At 31.0% G+C, this 23,447-nt stretch overlaps 1 protein-coding gene across 1 annotated transcript in view; it reads right to left on the reverse strand.

The window, feature by feature from the left end:
* LOC124355383 (neural cell adhesion molecule 1-A) overlaps positions 1–23,447 on the reverse strand; it is a 406,182-nt gene that overhangs the window by 19,602 nt on the left and 363,133 nt on the right. Inside the window, exons 2-5 of the mRNA XM_046806510.1 lie at positions 13,998–14,127; positions 5,902–6,110; positions 2,356–2,466; positions 1,024–1,227 (exon numbers count right to left, since the gene is read on the reverse strand). Coding sequence (XP_046662466.1) covers positions 1,024–1,227; positions 2,356–2,466; positions 5,902–6,110; positions 13,998–14,127 — 654 coding nt within the window. The remainder of the gene's footprint in view (positions 1–1,023; positions 1,228–2,355; positions 2,467–5,901; positions 6,111–13,997; positions 14,128–23,447) is intronic.

The following is a 23,447-nucleotide window of genomic DNA, read 5'->3' on the forward strand; positions in this document are numbered from 1 at the left end:
AAGTAAAAATTGAAAACAGTACACTGAAACACAAATATTTTTATGATATTTTGATCAAATTTTATAATAATATAATTGAATTAGAATTTTGTATAATTAGGTCTATTGCGTATTCCGTTTCAAGAGTAAGATGAGACACTTTAAATTTACGTAAATTTAATAACAATACTGCTATAAAACGGATATTGAAAATATCACAAAACGGTATTGGACATTGATTTGAGACTTGTTATTGAGAACTTAACAATGATCTTTGTTTCCAGTCATAGATGGATATTCGATTTCCATGTAATTTTACGGGTAAATCTTTGTATAATTTCTTCGATTTTTATATGCTATTACATTCTGTGTGGTGACAATTACTGTCTATTCCATCTTGTGTATGTATTTATTTCTCATATAATTGAGGAACAAATAAGCCCCAGAAGTTTAAAAAAAGAAGCGGTCCGGTTTTTAACAACTCAAATTTGACAAAATATTCTAATAATGGTTAATTATCAATACAAAATGAGATTTTTAGCTTTCATATATTCACGGCATTGAATAAGTCAAGAAATCACATACTTAATAAATAATAAAAAAATATTATGACATTTTACAAATGGAAACATAACATTGTTACAACAACAATATTTTTCCAATATTGTTTATTTTTTGGACGAGGCCTTTCAAAACCAAGGTTTCATCATCAGACGATTCCATAAGTAAAGTGTTGTAATACCTTTTAACATTAACTACTATTTTAACATTTTAAAAATTGCTCCAAAATTCTTCAATAACAAATAAATAAATAAATATTTACAGTATTTGTTTAGACGGTATAACATTGTACCGCCTACTTGGCAATAGATACTCTAAACACAACTTTTTTCCCCTTCAACTAAAATAGCAGCCCTACACTGGTAATCATCAAAAAAGTAGAACTAAAGTGTTCAGCATGTACACAATTTCAAAGTGTCATCATTCAATGTAAAACATATGAACTTAACAAAGAATTGTAGTCGCGATGTATTGGAGACTCACAAAATAGATCCAGGACGAGCGATGTCTCCCGTGGGTCGGTAAGATTAGTGTTGGAAGCCTGGCAGCTGAAAACGGACTCTAGGTCCTTTCGCAGGACGTTCGCCCAAGTAAGTCGGTTCTCGATGACGTCACCAGAATTGTGTTCGTACTCCTCGTCCACAAGCTGGCCATTCACCAACCATCTCACTGTGGGTTCAGGTCGTCCTGGAGATAAACAGAGAGGTCAAACTAACTACAGCTTCAATGTATCTTTCTAACATATAATTCAACTTACAAACCGTAATCTTGTTTTGATAAATACATTTAGATAAAATACTTTCTATTACGATTATTCCCCTTTTCGGTGTACTTTTATACTTTCATTCCCGTGTATTGAAATGGTATATCAAAACACAAAATCCAGTGTCAGATTATGTAACAAAGGGAAAGTCTGAATAATCATAATGAATTTTATATAAAAGACGTTTTTATTCCTTCCACAATTTAAATTTATTTTAAAAGCGCTTCCGCCGGTTAAGGCACCATCAGTTATTGTTTACAGAAAAACGTATATATAATAATGTATTTCCCAACCTTCCGTAAATTTCAGTGACATTTTTCTACCATTAGTAAAAAAAGCAATCCATTCAAAAAATATACGTTGAAAACCATATTTTTCTATGTAATACTTTTATAATTTATTAGTTTTTCGGACTTTATAATTAGTTATGAATGTGATTCTAACTATTTATCATGTTTTTTTCCGTAAACATACATACTTGTATGCACTGATCATGCCTTAACCGGCGAAGGCGGTTTTAAAATAAATTTAAATTGTGGAAAAAACAATGTCATTTATATTAAAACCTGGTGACTTCCATCAAGCGTAGAAAGCAGAAAATAATATGTAGTTCAGTTTTTGTTGGATATTCTACAGGAAATTACTTTGTACTTTTCACATCTGCGTTAGTAACATATTTCGTATTTCCCCTGAAATACGATGAGCGATGGAAATATCATTGCCCCAATCCTGTAGAGCCAGAAGCAAATAAAACGAGATAAATCCACTTAAAGGAGGAGAGACTCCCACGAGATATGAGATGTTATAACAGCAGCTTGGAACATGAACAAGTTCGCGTGAAAACACGCTTCCGGATCCTGTGTTGACTTTCCTTCCGGGGTTTAAGAAACACATGTTAAATGTATTTCACATTGCCGTTGTTGCAACCCAGTATAACTTTCCGTTACAAATTTATAATTTTGTTGTATCCTAATCTAGATATTTAAGTTTATAATTCGAGTATTATTGCTTGTTGAAATATGGTTTAAATACTCAGTTATATTACAGCTTACCTCCAACAACTCGGCAGGTGAGGCTGATGTTGTCTCCTTCCTTATACGGACCCAACGAACCGTTGAGTTGGCGCCCGTAACGGTCGAAGATGGCTGGATACTCAGGGGGAACTACGCAAAACATAAATATTGTAGAACAGTTTGTTTTACGGTAGCTATCTAAATTACTTTCCAAAACTAATTTCGAAGAGTAAAATATTCCTATTAATGCTAATGGTATTGCTACAACATCTTATCCGGAGTGTAACAAAAAGGTTGGGCTGCCCATGTATTTTAAAATTCTGTGTGTGATTCTAACCTAAAATCGAAGAATAAGTTTTTTCCAACTATCATTTTTTTAGATGCTAGCCGCCGTTTTTAGTTTTAATTAAAACTAGTAAAGTTAAAGAAACCAAATTGGGAACATAGGTTTAAATAGATAAGAGGAAAAAATTGTGTTATTGTTTTAATATTAACAAAATGGCGTATGTTGAAAGTTTTTAAATTATAATAAGAAAAAATAATTTTAAAAGATACTAAATATTTTTAAACAACTTTAAAACAATCCCAACGGTACTTTTTTCATTGAAATCAATCAGCGCAAAAAAAAAACAACCAACACGACCACTTAAAAGATACACTTGCATAAGCTGGGAGCGCTAAACATGTCATAGTTGAGAGTTATCAGTAGTTTGTTGCCCCTGGCTTCTACAAGAGTATCTTTAAAGTGGTCAAGCTCGCTTATGCGTTGACGGATTTCGTTTAGATACGTACCGTTGGAATTTTAATAACATTGTCAAAATAGATGGTTTCTAGTGAATTTTAGGTAAATGTAATGGTTTTTTTTTGTTATTGGACTTGAACAATTTTCTACACACGTCATTTTGTTAATATTACAGAAAATAACACATTTTTTTATTTTCCTCTTACCTATTCAAACCTATTTGCAAAATTTGGTTTCTTTACTAGTTTTAGACTTAATAATTTATTAATAAACCATACAAAATGGCGGCTAGCGGCTAAAAAAAGTGGAAAATGGAAAAAAGTTATTCTTTATTTTTAGCTTATAATCACATATAAAATCTGAAAATCGATAGCCAGCCCAACCTTTTTGTTACACCTTGTATAGTAACCTGTCATAACATTATTCTATTAACTATTATATACCACTATTATGAGAATGGTAAATCTTTACAATAATCAGGGATTTTCATTTCGCGGTCAGATTCCGTTATATTCCCCCCCCCCCCGCTTAAACTGTTTCAATGAACTTAGAACGTTATAAAACGATGTAGTTGAGTAACATAACTAACATTCCATCAATCAACAAGCATTTCCAGGTATTGCGATCGGTATTGTTGTCGTTGCTATCTTATCTTTCTCGAGAATCCCGATTACGGCAGGCCGCGCGGCATCACATGATTATTTAAGTTTTTTACACGGTACATAATTGCCTTTCCATTACAATTCAATTTATATTTCTGACCAGCCCCTCTAGAATTTGATATTTTACTGATATTTAATATCTCGAGGGATGCTTTTCTTTCGTTGACATCAGCGAGGGCTTCGGCTTGATGGCCGGAGCCACTCGCATTTTGGGTGGCGGAGTGTGATCAAGAATAAAATCAAGTGTTGTGTATTTTTTTCAATAAAGAGTTTAGTCTTTGTTTGGTAACTTTTGTTTTTGTTGAATTTTTGTGTTTGGAGAAATGTAGGGGTGTGGTCGATATAATACGTAAGTACACTTTTTTCTTAGCTATTAACCAATTTTAATTTATTATAATCATCCGTAAATGAAAAATTAGCGTTGGGGGCATAATATTAGTTCTGTTATTCAAATATATCGTTTTATAACGTTCTAAGTTCATTGAAAAAAGTTTAAGCATTGGAGGCATATAACGGAATCTGATCAATTTCGCTTTTAGAAATCCCAAACCATATCCCTTCTCAATGGCCCAGGCAGGATGAATTTCCACGCAGACACCAATATTGGAAATTAATTTAAACAGAAATTTCCCCAAGTATATTTTAGACTAATTATGTTTATATACAGAATTGCCAATCTCTGTATTTGTCTTTTGGTAGAACATATAGTATGTAATTACACAAAATAAATACTAACTGGTGTGTAAACCGGCCACATGGATGTTTTATAAAGCATTCCATTTGACCTCAGATTGGGAACACAACAAATCTCTTAACGTAAACAGAATATTGATGAATATTATTCATTAAATTAATTTCATTTAATCTTGATGGTGCAAATGCCACCCACACTGTTCTGAAGTTTTGCCAAGAGATCTGATTCCAAGCCATGATTTAAAATGAAGTTTTAAAATGAGAATTCCTGACTTTTTAACTCTCAGAAGGGGGCAGAAGCCCCCATGCTTAAGGATATAAAATTCACATGTCCTTCAATTATTTTTAGTTATTTTTAGCCTTGTAATTTTAGAATAATACTGAATAATTATACACGTATATAGGTTGTAAAATAAATTTCCAATAATTATTTTTTAATAAAATAAATGTAGTAGTTTGAGACGTATTAAAATAAATTTCTATGCATGATCAATTACACTTAATGAAGCAATATCCTTAGAAATCTTGTATCACGATGTTTGTTTACGCTGATTTCCGAAAGCACTTCGTGATTCACGATGTAAATGTTTAGATATAGATTGTTTGGTTCAAATTAAATAGGATAGTTTTGATCTCGATCAATATATGATGACATACTTAAATTTTGTATAGCCAATTTAAGGTTTTTATGGATAAAAGGTTTAATTCAGTTCTAGAGCTGGTTACATGTAATTAAGTGTTCTGTGTAGACATAGTTTTATGACATTACAACCATATGTTTAATTAGTTTGAAACCAATTTTTACTGTTTGTGCACAAGTTTTGAATATTGAAAAGATAAAGTAAGCTTAATATTAACATGACTTCTTATATAAATCATTTCTGTAACCACTGTCTTGCATATATTGAGAAAACATTTAGAAAATAAAATAAAAAGTTTCAATATAAATATACTTATTTACTGCAATGTTGATATAAAATACACAGAATTACTATCATAATTAAATCTTTTACAGACCCATCTTAGTTGTCTTTTGACAGAGGTAGGTTTTTCTTTCCTGTGTGTTTATATATATATATTTTATTGTTCGGTAAAAAGAAACAATCAATTAAGAGACAAAATATAAGATTACTATATAAATTACAATGGTCATCAATAAGCACTTTTTGACAGATTTGGCAACAAGGCAAACTCATCATTGGTAACTGGTGTACGATTTACTGGAATCAGAAGTGCTTACACACGTGCAAAGCCTACGAAATTCCAAGCAAATCCGCGGGAAACTACTAGTATTAACATAATATTGTTTAAAGTCAACCCTTTTTTTGATTTTCGATTAAATTTTGCTAATAATATAATTAGATGAAGGATATTTTTCATTGCATTATAATATATAAAAAGTATAACATTTTTAATATAATAGTTTCTAGAAGTAAAAGTTACAATAACACAAGTTACCTGAACACACATTGAAAGTATATTACTCACCCACGATGGTCAAGTTGTACCGGAAACTGCGTGTCGGCGTGTTCCGGAAGTCGACCCTGCAGCGGTACAGTCCTTCATCGTGACGACGTATCCCTTCCAGGACCAACATGGCGGGTTCCGGTCCCGTCCTGAAGAAGGCACGGTCACCAAATACTTCTTTAGCTGACCAATGGCGGGCCTGGTGGGCTGGCTTACCTCTCATGTCAAAACTAAAACATTAGACATCAGTAAAGTGATGATTATTTCAAAGTACAATAAACAGAAGCAACTCTTATATATATTTAACCACAGGCTGAGTGGTATGACGCGTAGTTTATCAAAGGCAGTTTAATTAACACAGTACGCAATTTGAAGAGGACGCCAGCCTGTGAACCTCCTTACCACTTCCCCTAAACCCTCTCACTCAAGATTCCACTTTAGATAAGACAAAGTGAGGAGGCTAAGGCCTGTAATGACAACCTTTACTTAGCCTCCTCTAATTATATGCCTCGTCTTTATTGAGCCGCCCTCACACGAACAATGCCCGACACTATAATTTACTACGATTTTATCAGTCAAGATTTTAGATTTAATACGCTATGTTTCGGTAATTAAGATTTAATTGAATTATTACGCATTTTACGAAGAGTTGCAAAGATACTATTTTACTATAACTTTGTACAGGGTGTTCACAATTTCTTTGGCTGATAGCACTCTTTATTTAAAAAAAAAATGCCATATAAACATACAAACAGAAATGTCACGTTTTTGCCCATAGCCTCCATTTTATATTTTTTGTAAAAAAAATTATCTATAAAATGGTTAAGCTAAAGAAACCATATTTTTTTACATAGGTACATATAAAAATCTCGGGTCAAGATGTTCGTTTACGCTAATTTACGAAAGTACGGATATGAATGAAAATTTGTAGCTATGGATTGTTTGGTCAAAACTAAAAGATAGGATAGTTTTGATCTCGATCAATCAATATAATCAAATTTTTAAGGGGACATTTTATTAGAGGAAATAAAAAAACTGTGTCTTTTTCTTTATTATTTACAAAATGGCGTTTGCTTAACATTTTTAAAGTCAAATAAGTATAGTTATAAAAATGCCCTAGATCCCAATTTTTTCAGTTGGTCACACTTACTAAGTACATTCATATAACATATAATAATAAATAATTATCAATAATGAAACTTTCACACATATATAAAATATAATTTTTCATGCTCAACACAATAACAGATTTTTAATCATTTGACTAAACAAGGAATTCAAGAAATAATTTATAGTAAGAGCCTCACTAAGAGAATACAACAAACAAACAACCCAAACCATAAACCATAAACTTTTTTATTGATATAATTATGGTTTATATCTTATGTGGGGGGAGAATAATTGAATATTTTGGGCCATAATAGAATACAAAAAATTTATTAAAATATATAGGTCATTTATTTTTAAGTACTATATGACTAATAGAAGAGTAAAAGTGTTTGTTGTTTTTAAAACAAATATTAAAATGTGGTGCATTACAAGACTAGCAAATGGGGTGGCTAAATACAGCGACAAAAATATTAAAACAAATTTATAACTTGTTACAAAATTTAACTAATAAATACCTAATAAGTTCATCGGCGAGCTGGGTATTCAAATTACTTAAAATACGAGTATATCAGCCACTTATATTTTAAAACAATTCTCTAATCCTGTATTTTAAAACCTATAGAATAAATGTGTTCTGGAATGTTTTAAACAGTACCTAAGTTTTTTTTCCAAAATGTGCTGTTTCTCCAAAAGTTTTCTAGATATTCGGTGCGTGTAAATGTCTTGATAGTTAATTATAAATTATTCCACTTTCACAAAATCTAACTACTTATTCCGAATAGCCGAAAGATGTATTTAGATTTTAAATTCGTCATAACGTAGATAACATCATTGTATATATTATATTTTCTTTCGGCATTTCACAAGTATACGGAAGGTAATATTGATCGTAAACGTATGCCGCCTGAGCAGGGGACCGAAGTAGATAGGCTGATACATATTTTAGCAAGGGATAGATGTAATGAACTTCTAACCTTGCTTTATAGTGGCACTTTTACAGCTTTTTGCATACCTCCCCTGTACTTTACTGGATTGATAGTTCATGCTATCCATTTAAGTAGTAGTGTTATTGAAGTATGTAATACAACATAAAACTAATAATAAAAATTCAACTATTTATAAAAAGATTATTGTGCTGAAAAACCAACAATTGCTTTGTACTCCCAACCTCAAAGTTTATGGATAAAGTATATGTTTTGAAGAAGCTGCAATGAACTAAATGAAACATGTGGTCCGCTTCCATTAATTCAGTTTTCATAGCATATGAATCCATTGCATTCTATTGCCATTTTAGGTCATTTCAGCCACAAGCTTCCAAACTTTGTTAAAAATATTTGTATTTCTGTTGGTTTCACCGATATTATGAAATAAAATTCTACGGTTTCGGGGACATGATACTGTAATTGAAAAAACGCAATTTTTACAAACTACGGTCTTAATATCACATTGAGAAATTTTGACTCATATTCATAACAGTATTGCTTATAGAAATATGAATTGACTACTAACTAATCAAAAGTACAACTATATATATCTCAATGGGTTAGAAACTAAATGTTTTAGAAGTACTTTTGAAAATAGGTAATTTTTCTTAAGCTTACGGAAACGTTTCCAATGTTCTTATTGTAAAATATCAACTGGAACGTTTTTAAATATACAGTGAAGATAACAGGATTTTTAATCTTGTGACGCAGCGTCCCTGCTTTCTTATTGTTTGGTACATTCAACTTGGTACATTCATACCAAATCTAAAAATAGATCTCAAAATTTTGTGTGAGGGCTTTGCTTAACTTTTAGAATAACTGTTTTCCTGCTTCGGTAATTAAATTGTAAAATCACAAAAAAACTTATTTTTAAGAAATAATTAAAATATAATTGTAAACTTTTAAAATTAAAATTATACGTATGAAGAAATATGTAGTTGATATATGGACTCTATGTATTACGATGAAGAAAGAACAAAGAATAGGTTACAATGACAAATTAAAATTCCAAACCAGGTGTTAGGTTTGTCCCACAAACTAACAAATAACGCCATCTACCATAGTCAAAGGAAGATATATGTTATCATAACACTGGTGGTAGGCCCGCACACATGTGGCGAATGTAAGGTAAGGAGTATGATACTGAAAATATCCAATGCTGAAAATGCATCCAAATTTTACTCCACATTCACACTAGATAAGACTTTCGCCACAGGACTATTAAGATCCTACAACACTTACTTTCTTAGCATAGCTTAATATTTTAACGCATGTAAATATTAATAAGTAAATACAATAACAAATACAATTTTTAGTTACATTTTGTGAATTAAAGCTACATTCTAGTACATTACCACATATTAATATGGTTAAAACCATTTTATTTTTTAAGAAGCTGAAAAATAGCAGTAATTAAATACATAACACGTGAGATAAATGTTTTAAAAACTTGTTTAATTTGAGATGTTACTCATTATTCCAGTGTCATATAATAGAAATATATTACTTTGTTATGGACAATGTAAGACAATAACACCTTATACTATAAAATCCCTACTTCTATAGAAATGATCATGTAGGTGATGTGGTTATTTTTGTGCTGGATTTACAGCATGAAATGTTTGGCTAAAAGGCAATTCTCTGGCTGTCAATATTTAATCTACCACGATATTGCTGTTTGCCTCACATGCAAGGATTAGCCTTGTAAACCACATTTCAAAGGATATACATTGGAATATGTTCACTTTACTACGTTAGTTCGTATTAGAGAATTCTAGTCTTGCCTATATTTAATACCGATTAAAAGAATAAATTATATTGTTTGCTTAATGCATGCAAATGATTTCAAACTCTAGCTCCTATTGCTTGTACTAATAATCAATTTTATAAAACATTAATTTTTTTATAAAACTGATTATTAGTACATGCAATAGGAGTTGGAGTTTGAAATCATTTGCATGTTTTAAGCCCATGGTTCTTTTTGGTTTTGAGATGTATAAATTGAGTACATCTCAAAACATCCCACGTTATTATGAAATTCGAATAACTATTATATGCAGTAAAAATACAAGGTTTAAATGGGATTAATTGGGTTGTAATTTATATGTTAGTAAACGGTGAGCTATTATAAATAAATATCTTATACATATTTTGTCGTTTAGTAAAAAAAAATGAACACCAATAGTAAAAGGAAATTGAAGTTTCATAACTGTAGGGGTTTCAATTACAATTCGTATATAGCACAAGGTGTACTTGGTTGCGTTGATAAATTGTTCAGTAGCAGATCAATTTAAAATTATTAATTAACCTAAAAGTTAAAAGTTTTCCTTTTTTATAGCGGGATGTTTTTATAGGTATTATTTATAATTCTAGTAATATTTTTTATTTCATCACTTTCAATTATTTGTAATATTATTATTTTTACATGTATCACCATTTAGTAAAACATATCTGACTTGATAAAAAGTTGCCCAGCCACTGCGGCGACATCATCGCTTGAAGATGTGGCTGGCTCGTATAAGAGAACATCAATTTAAATTTAAAATATTTGAGACGAACATAATAAATCTAATTGTTATTTATACCTTGCCAAATATTTTACAATTTGCAGTTCTATTACAACAAAATAATAGTTGTCTAGCAATTTTTACTCAGAAAAAAACTGAATATTTTCCTTAAATTATGTGCAATCAACATACACAAGCAGTTATACATGTTAATCCGTTAGAAATTAAAACACACGCATATTACAAAAGTATGAACTATACATATTGCAAATATTATTATTAACAAAAAATTGTAATTTAAAATTAAAATCCAAATGTTTTTATTGCCATTAAAAAAATACATGCATTGGGTTTCGTAAAAATAACAATTGAAACACAATACTTAATTTATTAATAACTAACTAACATGAAACATGAAATAGTCCTGTACAGGATAAAAAACATTTGTATATTAAAAATACCTTAAGTTTCCTTTTATAACAATGAAGATGTTATAAAAACTTCCTCTATTCTTAAAAAGTCAGGTAGAGCGTTGAATAATACAATTGAACTATAATAAGTATGATCTTTAAAAATATATGTACTAAGGAAAGGGATATTTAGTTTATCTTTGTTTATAATGTTGTCTAAAGGTCTAATTGTACAATTACTGGGTGTATTACTATCTTATATTGCCGGAATTATATCAAACCAGACATTACCTACAATATTAGCCAAAATCAGTGGAAAAAGTATTCATCAAAGCATATTTTGCACTTTTACTTTTTCATGCCTATATTATTTGCTGTTATCTGGTAACTGCAGCGTCAGAAAGTCAGGTAGGTGGAATAAATCCCGATTTTTCCAATTCTAAAGAGAAATACATTTTAAATTTCTCGAGCGTCGCGATGATAGTGGGGCTGATCTCTATCGTGTTTAGAAAGGAAATATTGCGAATCATCAACATTAAGCCCAATGTAAGATGACTTATTTCTTCTAAAGTAGATATATCATGTCTTTATATACTCCAAAGCACACTATCACTATGGTTGCACACTTCTGACCAAACTTTCAAAGCCTGGAAAACGGTCAGTTTACTTTAAAACTTGCTCTTCCATTTCACAATGTAAATTTTTGGTAGACTTTATGGTATTCTATCTATTTATATCACCAACATGAGGGAATATCCGAGAAACATTCCTATTACAGTCCTCAAAATCAAAAATCACCATAACAACAACATTTTTGTATGCCATACAAGAGTTGTGCGCTTGGGTTTATCACTCTAGACCAGGGGTTCCCAAACACTCTTATACCACGTTCCCCTTCAGTTGAAATTAAAGCTTCTAGCGCCCCTCTCCCTTAACAATAAATTGTGTAGGCCCAGGAACCAAACAAATAAGTATTGCATTGAAAACAAAATGTTATAATTTATTTGATCTATTTGTATAAGGTACAACAATATCAGTTATCATAAAATACAAAAAATATTAATAAGAAAAAAATAGGTTAGGTTGGTTTGTGAGATTGATGAGCTTGCATCTTTCTTACTAGTATTCGTGGCTGAGTTTTAGTAAGTGCATTACGCAAGTCACTAGCAACATCAAGTTTATTCCGTTACTTGGTTCTAATTTCCGCAAGTGTAAATGTTTTAAACATCATGGTTAATTTTGAGTTTTAGAAAGACTACATAAATTTAATTTAATGTTCAGCTTGTCTCACGCCCCCTGACACGTCCTGACGCCCCCTAGGGGGGCGTGCTCCCCAGTTTGAGAGCCTCCGCTCTAGATAAATTGATGAAAGTTTGAGAAGAACTGGACTATGTATCTGAAGTGTGCAGTGTGACGAACGGAGCTCACATTGAACACTTGTAATGTTTGTAGGTTTAACTATTTGAGTTGTCTTTAAATTTCATGTATTAATTAGGCCTACTGTATAATAAATACTACAAAAAACTGCAATACTCATTTATGAACACCCGGTATATCAAGGTCCTATAAGTGCTCTAAACTCAACAATAATGTTGAGTCTAAATGTGTGACTCACTGTTGGACAGATTGACAGGCCTAGTCAACAAATATTGATACGCACTGATCTGCTGTGAATACTCACGTCGAAATAGTCTTGTGAATAATTGTCATCACACGTTCTTGTATGTATAGCACACAAGGCGACACTAAAGACATTTGTACATTAATGATCATTTGACACATTACAAAAATCATGATCAGCACTCAAATAAGTGAAGACATTTTGATTCTTCGTTACAGAGAACTCTTAGTAATCAACGGAAGATGACATGCACAGAGGTTCATCTTATCATAAAAGATTCACAAACACTGAGCACATTCTAAAATTACTAATAATAAAATTTACTAATAATTTACTAATAAGTTAATATTTACTAGTCATATTTTTAGTATTTAATAGGTTTTATCTACAAATTATATCCTCAGAAAAGAAGGGTTATTTATCTGAATAATCGGTCACAGTATATACAGAGATCGCTGAATTGATTTTTATTTTCCTTGACAAAAATCTTCAACTACGCTTTGTTAAATTTGTTTTCGCAAGGTCGTCGTCTGATATGTTTTTGAATTTCAAAGGGTTTACATACTTAAACCTTTTATAATCACTTCAATCCAGCGCATTAACTTTCAATGATATTACTCTATTAACCCTTAGGACAATTAAATCAGGTTTTATGTACAACTTTCACGTTCTTTATGTGTGTCCCTCAAGGTTAAACTCTTGTTGGGATTATCAAAGGCCTATTACTTCGTCTTAGAAAAATATGAATTGCTTGTGAAGTAATATGTGGTAAGTTCCTTGTTACAAAATAATAAAAAAGCTGATATATATTAAACTGATGCTTTGTAATTTATCAAATAAAGGTGTGATTTTGAAGTGTACTAATTGTCACGAACGGAGGCTTCATTAAAATACCTATGTTATTTCATCTTCAAGAAAAGTCTTTACTTTTTCTATTTAAGTGATTACTCATACTTGTTAAAGATTTCAACATTCCTTATTATTAATAAAATAAAAAATATAGTAAAGAGTGAGTGGGTGAGTGAATGAGGACTTTTACTTTTATTTGCAAAGATTTTCATTCCTATATACTGTTTTTACAATAAATTCAACGTAACTATATTCTTTAACTAATTTTCACTAAAGAATGAAAAACGTTAAACATTTCATGTATCTTTCAAAGCTCATATTTGCTGTCTCTATATAAAGAATAATCCATGACTGACTTAATTATTTGCTATCGATGAGCACAAAATACGAACTACAAAAATATCAATTCGATTATGCAGATCACATCTACGAAGATGAAAAAATTTTAATTATCACTACGACAAAAGTAAAGCATAACTTGTATAAAGATATTTTCTTTTACGTTGTGTTTTAAAGAAATTTAAATATTTTCCCTTAACAATAAACACGCAACTGCACTGCACCAAACGTTTTTCGGTCAATATATAATATATTAACGAGATATTGAATATTATATGGGATTATATACGTCACTGACCTATATAATGGAATTCCAGCGTCCGCCTTGAACCAAAGGACCATGTAAAGTTTGTCATGGCCTGGAGGTGTAACGTTACAAGGTAGCTCCACTCTTTTGCCCTCCACAGCTTGAATGTCCATTATTGCCACTGAAAAAATAATAAAAATTTAGGCTACTATATCATAGTAATTTTCTGAGCAAATACAAATAGATAATAATATGAATGCTGGTAGAAATATATCATAGTTGTCTGTGCAAATTCAAAAAACAAATATCAATTACTTTATGTAATAATACCACAATACCCAAGAAACTATTACATTATAATAAACATTTTATTACGGTTACCACTTAAATTTACAAACTATTCACATTAAATATAGCATGAAACTGATCCGTGAATTTAATGTATAGTTTAATCGGGATTCGTAAAATTGATAATTTCATGATGTAGGCTAAATAAAAGGAAACATTCTATTTATACTCAGAACTACCTCTTGAAAAAGGAAAAAAACGTTTGAAGAAAAAATACACAGAAAACCTAATAAATAATTTCTTTATATGTAAATATATAAATATGTTCAATGTGAAATAGTTGGTCAACAGCTCAATGTTGGTGTGGTATTCTTTGATGGAACAAACACGCTTTCCTTAACATCCGTGAACCCGAAGATCAGTGGTGCAACTAGCAGTCTATTCATCTATATCAGAGACTTCTCTTTGGTCGTTCAGTTTGTTATAACAAACGTATTCACCTTATATATCACTTTCACCGAACGAGCCAATATTAATTTACTTTTGAACAGTGTTATTGCATGTCGTTCTTGTGTATAAATATAAACCCTTTCAATTGCCCTTTTCATTACCATATTCGCTCAAAATTAATCTTTCTTCAGGATATACAGTAAAAGAATGCTATATATACATGTTAAAATTATTATTATTTGACCGCTATCTGGAATACTACTGCTGTTATACTATATCTGAATAGTATTTTTTACGATGCGTTATAAATTATTATACAATTATACTATCAATATTGTTTTACTGATATCGCAGAGTAAAAGTAAGCTATCTGATTGTAGTAGTAGAGCTAAAGGTTAGTATAATTTCCAATAAACCCTTTAAGAAGCTGCAAAAAAATATCAAAAAAAGAATATTAGGTATGTAGAAAAAGTTGTCCATAGAAATGCCTTATATGGTAAGCAACTTGGTGTTTCAATATTGTAATTTTTAAACGAATGAACACATTATTTACATTAGATTTCCATACGATAAAAGCCTTATACATAGGACAGTATTACATTAAATAATCTCTTCATTATGCAGAGATATGAAGGTATGCAAATATAAATGCAAGAAGACCTATATTTATTAGCTACATTTAGGTTTAAACGATTCCAAGGGAATTTTGTATATGTCCTCTAAATTTTTTATATTTCAATGGAACCATTTTATTGAAACCCCAAAATAATTAGTTGCTTGAAAGTCAGGATGATCCATTAAACTGTATGTTGAAGCATCACAGGGACGGAAAGCACTGTAAATAATTCACCTGGAGTGCGAAAAGCTCTCCGCAGTAAAATCTACTCAACACGGCCATAAACTGTACACCATCCAATTATGTTGCCAGAGGGAGCGGGGGTATTAGCAAAGTATCAATAATGCTGCCACGAAGCCTTTAATGTACATTTTAAAATTTTGGTACAAGTCATTGTCAATATTTACAATCTTTTGACAGCAGTGTTTGGTCTGCAAACCAGTTGTTATTACTAAACTCATTATTGAAAAAAACACACAAAACATTATTCTATTCTCGATCACACTCCGCCACCTAAAATGCCTTCGGTGCTGCCGAAGCCCGCGCTGATATCAACGAGAGAAAAACATCCCTCGAGATAGTAACTATCAGTAAAATATCAAATTCTAGAGGGGATGATCAGAAATATAAATTGAATTGTAATGGAAAGGCAATTATTTACCGTGTAAAAAACTTAAATATTCATGTGATGCCGTGCGGCCTGCCGTAATCGGGATTCTCGAGAAAGATAAGATAACAGCGACAACAATACCGACCGCAATACCTGGAAATGCTTGTTGATTGATGGAATGTTAGTTCTGTTACTCAACTACATCGTTGTATAACGTTCTAAGTTCATTGAAAAAAGTTTATGCGTTGGGGGCATATAACGGAATCTGACCCAAAATACACATCGAATATATACAACTTTCAGATACTTTCTACTACATAAGGATATTTACCGCTTTCTCATCTACATACCCTCGCGTTATACATGTGATGATTATAGATACTTTACTACTTGATTTGTTATGACTAATAGCTATTAAAAATGCAACCTAAATTAATTATATACATCGAAGAGTACGTTTTAGCACGTAACTCGTAACAGGTTTTGTTGAGTTTTCATACAAAATTTCATGTTTATTACTCATTTTAATAGACTACATCACATGTCAGATTTTAAAATCAATCAATCAATTTTTATTGCAGAGACATGATTCACATGTATTAGCAAATGTCAATATGATAGTATCAGCTAAAGTTTTGTACATTCTCACCACATCAGGATCACACTCAAACATACAATTCAACATTCATGCAACTTTTATCAATTTGCCAATTTTCCACCTACAGCGCTAAAGTCAATCTCCTGATTGGGTGATCTTCGACTCAAATACCAAACACTCGGTAATATTATAAAAACCTTGTAACGCTAAAAAGCGTTTCAGTCGAGTTTTGAGCACCTTGGGTGTTGCGGTATTCTTTATCCATTTTTTCTTTACACCTGCTTGCGAGGGCAGATGTTCATAAACTACCGTTCTGTGTACCAGTTCGGTAGTTTCCCCTGGCTTAGGGGAACGAATGGACTTCTTGGCCAGTGGTCATGCCACATTTAGACATAAAAGAAAGAGTTATTTCTTAAAATAAATGTAGACTTGACAGAGTCAACAGCTGCAAATTTTTAAAGTTTCTCTACAAGACTCTCTGAAATTCGTGTCGCTCGCTTATGCAGCTTGGACACTTTTATCAACTAGTTGTTTGCACTAGCACCCCACAATATCACTCTGTAAGTATGATGGGGGTAAATGAAGCCTTAATACGCCGTCTTCAGAACCTAACTCGGGAAATGTGTCATGTCGGGCAAATTGTCATGTATATTTACTCAGTCATCTTACAATTGTATTTATTCTGAAAATGTCCTTGATAGGTACTATTAAGACCAATGAAATAATTTTCGCTTACACATTCCTGAATCTTATGGAGTAATCATCAATGTCGATGCTGTTTATGTAAAATTCGCAAGTAAAAGAATTCAAAATGCATATCAAATTTAAAGCCTCTTCTCAGCTCTTCGAGTAACCCTTACCAAGGTATCGTGCTACGGCTGTTTGGCTGTAATTTGACACAATTGTTTTATTAAGCTAAAAATCTGTCTGTTATCTCTTATGTCGAGTAAACAGTAAAAATGAACTGAATTTAGATTCTCGTAATACATTAGTTTGTTATTAATATATTACATGTAATTAATTTACATACAGTTTTAAGTAGCAATTCAGTTGTCATAAGAACTATATTTATTTATTTAACAGGAACACCACTACAATATGCATTCAATATTTCTCTGGCAGATAGAGAGACAGGCAGATAATCATACATAAGAGAAATATTTACACACTCCCAGCAGAAAAAAATATGTCAACCTACTGAGTGAGGGTTAAATGATTGTCAGCCAAATCCCTAGGTTGGACATGCAACACTATAAAAATTATTCCTGTATATGTAGAAGTAAAATGGCATACAGAATTTTAAGTTATTTATATTATATATTTCTCGAGATATCTTTGAAAATATCATACTCATATTTTCCCTTAAGATAGATTTCACAGCAGTATAATATAATATAGTTCAGGTAAAGCAAGGTATTCTATTATAACGCAAAAGTGCATTGAAGTCAAATCTTGCTAGCAGATTTAATAATGTTTTTACTGTATTTATTTTATAATTTTTACTCTATGAAAAAATATATCATATTTTAGAATCTATTATGATTTTTAAAATCCATAAGTGTACTTACAAATTTGTTTATTTTGAAATTTTTTCAATTGTGGTTATATATGGCCATTATATAGCCATAAGAGCAATAGAAAAAAATATACACAAACGCTCAGCGAAATCCCCACGAGTGACATGAATCATCGTCAAATTCAGTTTTGCGTATATAGAAATAAAACCGCTCCATTTCAATTCTTTAGATTAGATTTGATTAAGATACTGTGCGAAAAGACAGTCAGACATAAATTAATTTGTTCCAACAACTACAGTGGAACAACAACATAATCTTGATCTATAAGCATGTTTTAATATGTGCTGAATATTGAGTTATTTCTCCTAAATTTATTTCCGCTGAAAGTAATCAATACATGAACAATATACGTTAACAAATTGGTCTAATTAGTAACTCCCCCTTATATTTGGTTATATGTGTGGCCGTATAACTTCTCCTATTAGATTACCATATGTTTTGTTGGTCTCCTGACAGTAATATGGTTTAATGTCCGATTCAAATATTTATATAATACAACAGTTTCTTCAATATTTATATGTTAGTGGCATATTGTAAGTGTTTGATGTCGTTCTGTACTTGTATGTTTTCTAATAAGCGAATAATGTGTTTAATACAGGTTATGAGCTCTCTTACTCTAATAGAGTACTTTGCAATTACCTATTAAGTCATACACTATTCATAAGCTAAGAATTTCACAAAATAATCTTCTCACAATTTATGGATGTAGTGATTTCTAAATTTGTCTTCTTATTTTAATACTTACATGTGTAGTGTAAACATCTATGAGACGATATGTTATTTTAATATTTAAAAAACTGAAGGAACACTAGGTTGCTCTGTTAAGACATTAATGTTGTAAACATATACACAACTACATTACTTCAACCTATTTGCATTTTTATTAATATATATATATATATATATATATATATATATATATATATATATATATATAAAAGGTAATTCCTGTTTGGCATTTTTGTATGTATTAATACCTCACCTACCTGACGAAGAGGATAGATTCCAATCCTCGAAAAGTTGTTTTATCCCCGTTATAACCTATAACGATAGAAAATGTCCAAAATCCTATTATCCTTTCAAACCTTGCATCGACAATAGTAAACTTTAAACAAAGAATATATTGAAGTCTGTATAAAGGTCTGTTATTATACCCAAGTGTACAAGATATTAATTTGTAGAACGCAATTTAAATTTCTCGTGCTGAAAGATGTAAATAAAGCTTTTGCTTTATTCATAGTAAATTTTACAACATGAACTAAACAAAGACCCAGGGATAATTGACGAGAATACAGTGTATTAACGTGTATTTTAATCGGTAAATACATTAGTATACGACTTTTTAAATATACATGGCTGTCGTATCTAGTAAATATTTTTTTGGTGAACATAGCAAAAATATTTACGAAATATTCACAACAGTCACCGAAAAAACATCCGACAAAACATCCCATTCCAGAAAACAAGTTTACACGAACGCAATAAACGGAACGGAACTCGTTTTGTTTGAACATTTCCAATTGTTTGCGACTGCATTTCGATTGTTTGCCGTTGGACGTATATCGGAAATATCAGGATCGTTTATTGCTTGTTCTCAGAAGAATCGATTCTACTCCCTAATTAATCAGACGCTCCGTATAGACCATCGCTGTACGTAGTTATGATTGTTCCACTCTCAATCTTCGTAAATTAAAAACTGATCTCATCTCAATTTAATGTATACCGGCTTAATATATTTGTGTCTACATGATTTATATTATGTAAACTTCATTAACATATTTTATGATAATCTATATAATTTTAAACCTATATTATTTAAGCACTGTTTATAGAAAGTGTGATTTTTATTGCTTTTTATTTTGCTAAAAGACTATAAAAGAATAACAAACTGCATATAATTTAAATTATAAATGTCTTATTGACCTTTTTGCTGACTTATAGTTGCCTTTGGTTTTAGTATCTTAATAATTAGATAATAATATTCATCTATCTAAAATATTATTCAAGTAAACCATAAAACTCCCTGTTTACTTATGAAAAAATATGAAAGGATTTTTCACAATTTTCACTTTAGAATATTTTAGCATTTACTAGTTTCGTACCTTAAGTCATGAGTTCAGTTTATCAGTTATGTAGACATAAGCTATTCTATATTTTAACGTAAATTAAACATTTATTTGGTATACACTGATATGAATTATAAAAATTATGTCTTTATAAATATTACATATTCCCCTCAGTTCTTGATCGTTGTAATACCTACATCCAGATTTCAACGTTGTATTACGCCTTTGTTACACTGCTTTAAATTATAAATAATATATGAATTACAATGAAATTAACCTGTTTTCAAAATAAAAAAAAATATTTGGATAGTAAAAACAAGCATAATGAAAAATTCGAATCATTACCTCCCAAATACTTGGAACATATTGCGAGTGAAATTATATTACGTTTATTAACCAATCTTAAACAGTTTAATACTATCCCAGCGCCCCGAACTTCAAAAAGGACCGAAAACTTACTTAACCTGTAGTAAGAATGGCATATAAAAACTCAAATGTAACGTTTAGAAAACATATGTGGGCCAAAGAGGTCCTTCAATTGAAAAATACGAGTAATAAAAGAACATACACCTAAATCTCTGTTAACCTCAGCCAATACTACAACTCCAGCTGTGCGTAACGCCTTATACACAAAGAATACAGCCGTGGTACAATTCAAAATAACGTTAATTTAATTTGTTATTAAGTATTTTTTGCACACTGGAGGAATTTCGTACATACTTGAAAGTGGGTTAGTATTAAATTAAACGCTCAAATACAGTTCTAATATTTAATAAAATGTTAGGTTGTCAAGCGAAAGGAACAACTCCACATCCGATAAGAGCTGATAAATTTCGCAGAACCAATCCAAAACAAGAACCCGTGTAGCGATTAGTGCACTGGAGGTGGGTAGCGTGGGTAGGGCTATCGAGTATCTAACATCTCTGTCCGGACAAACATATCTATTCGTGATGTGTTTATTTGTGATGGAGTTCCAGTGTATTATGTGTTATTTTAAATCGATAATGACGTCTACTAGACCGAGCAGTTCAGATGTATTGTCCGCTTCGTAATCCAGGTGCGAAGCGGAGTCGAAACCTAATTACATTCTAGAACTTAATTCGAAAGATAGTTTTTAAATTCAATATATAACTTTGTATTTAGTTGTTTCACTAATGGATATTTTGCGTGGAAGTCAATAATGGCAAGTATTAACTCTTTGCAAATCTTAAACAAGGAAATCAGGAATATTGCCATACTAAGAGGCTTTAAGCATTGACCTTATATCGACTTCTTTTTGTGTTACAGTTACGCTTAATAACGTATCATGTGAATATCACGTTTAGGTTTTTTTAAGTTATACATTTTATAATGATGACTATGTACTGGCACAAACAGAACGTTTCTAATTATTATTTACATTTTATACCTTTTTTCTGCTGTAATATATCTATCATTAGTTTTACTACATTCAAGTGTATTCTTATACTTAAATTATAACCTGCGAACACCATTTTAAGGTTAAATTTATTTTATTCTAAATACATGCCCTAATAATTCTTCTCTGAATAAAACATCAACATATGTTAATCTTAAGTAATAATAACAATACATTGATGGTAAAGTATCTAGTATATTTTTAAACTGCAAAATTTTATGCTCATTGTGTTTATTTAATATAAGTTAATTTTACCAATTATATACTCAGGATATGAAGTTACATGAAAACGTAAAATTTTAGCAAATGTTATAAAAATGACCAATATAAGGATTATTATACAACAAATCAACATTACTACATTTACTTTTTTTATTTTTTTTCAAGGCTTTCCTTTGTTTTGTAAAAAAATATTAAAATAACAGTGAACGGCACTACCTTATCTAAAAAGTATTCATAGAAATAATAGTAGCCTATATAACTCTAGAGTAAAAATATAGCTAAAACAATTAGTTTAAAAATATGGAGAGATATTGGCAAGAGATATGTTCTGTTCAAATGAACGCTTCAACGAATTACAAGGACAAATCAAATTAGCTTAATCCAGGTCAATGTGCAGGAGTGGCTAAACTAATAACCATTTTGTTGTGTACTATCTCTGTATTGAAGTAAAATGCAATAAAAATTGTTTCACATACCGGTTTATAATACTAAGAGATTCCAGACTTATGAGGGTCACAACGCTCTGGTTGTTTAATTTAGCATAGTTTGTAATTATGTGTTAGGTTAGTTATTTACCTGAAGAAGAGATCAGTCTGCAGACCTCAAAAAGGTAGTGTTACCGACATTTTGTTTCACCGAACGATGGGAAATGTCCGGAAAATTCCTGTTTCCTTCACAATCCTTCCATCGTCAAAAATAAACTTCACACAGAGCACTGACTATTCAGTTTGTAGACCGAAATGCTCGAGTTTAATTGTAATGTAACTTTACTGCTACACTAAACTGCAGTGATAAATCTGTGGCGATACAGGAAGTTCACTGCGTCAAAAGTCACAGGTCGAGTCCGAGTCTCTGGGGGGCCCCTTGACTTCCCCGTAAATTATTTAGAGCTGGCTCTCTCTCTCGCTCTCTCTCTCTCCAGCTCTCTCTCTCTCACTGCTTTGCTTCCACGCCGGTAATGTTTCATGTATTCACTTACACGATGCGGAGACAAAGCGTGTAATGTAAGCGGTGTAACTCATTTATGTACTGAAACTGTATGTAATAACACAGGTATAGATTGTAATTAAACAGATTTAACAAACCAAAATAAGGGTAGCCTTAAATATATTTATCAGCGTCTACGATCATTCTTGCATTATTTGACACTGTTTGATGCGTGTAGTACAAATTTAGAAATTTTTTATTTTTAGTAAAACAAAGTATTCTTAATAGGTACATGAAAATTACAAAAAAGGGCTTTTAAAAATAGGTAAGTTTTAAATTTTTAATGGAGATCCGTAAAGTTCATTATCGGTGCAACTATCATTGTGATTGTAAAAATAGTGTTAGAAATCATTGTTGTTGGTGTAATCCAAGGTATTACCTTGACAAAGTAAACTCTGGTTGTGAAAATTTTCTGGGAACAGTATACAAACTCTTATAATTATCTTGCATTGCGAATTATCAGTTGGCAGATTCAAAATGGTGTTTTAAAAGGTCTAAAATACAAAATATTTCTTAATTTTTTCCAATGGTTGTTAACTTTATGTTTTAGTGTTGGGTATATTAGCTTGGATTTTAATTCACTGTTTTAACCCCAGTGGAAAAATTAATTATACTCAATTAATCTTTATTATTATTAATTTTATATATTTCCACCTTTAGAAATATAGTG

This window comes from Homalodisca vitripennis, chromosome 1 (genome assembly GCF_021130785.1).
Source record: "Homalodisca vitripennis isolate AUS2020 chromosome 1, UT_GWSS_2.1, whole genome shotgun sequence".
Lineage (NCBI taxonomy): Eukaryota > Metazoa > Arthropoda > Insecta > Hemiptera > Cicadellidae > Homalodisca > Homalodisca vitripennis.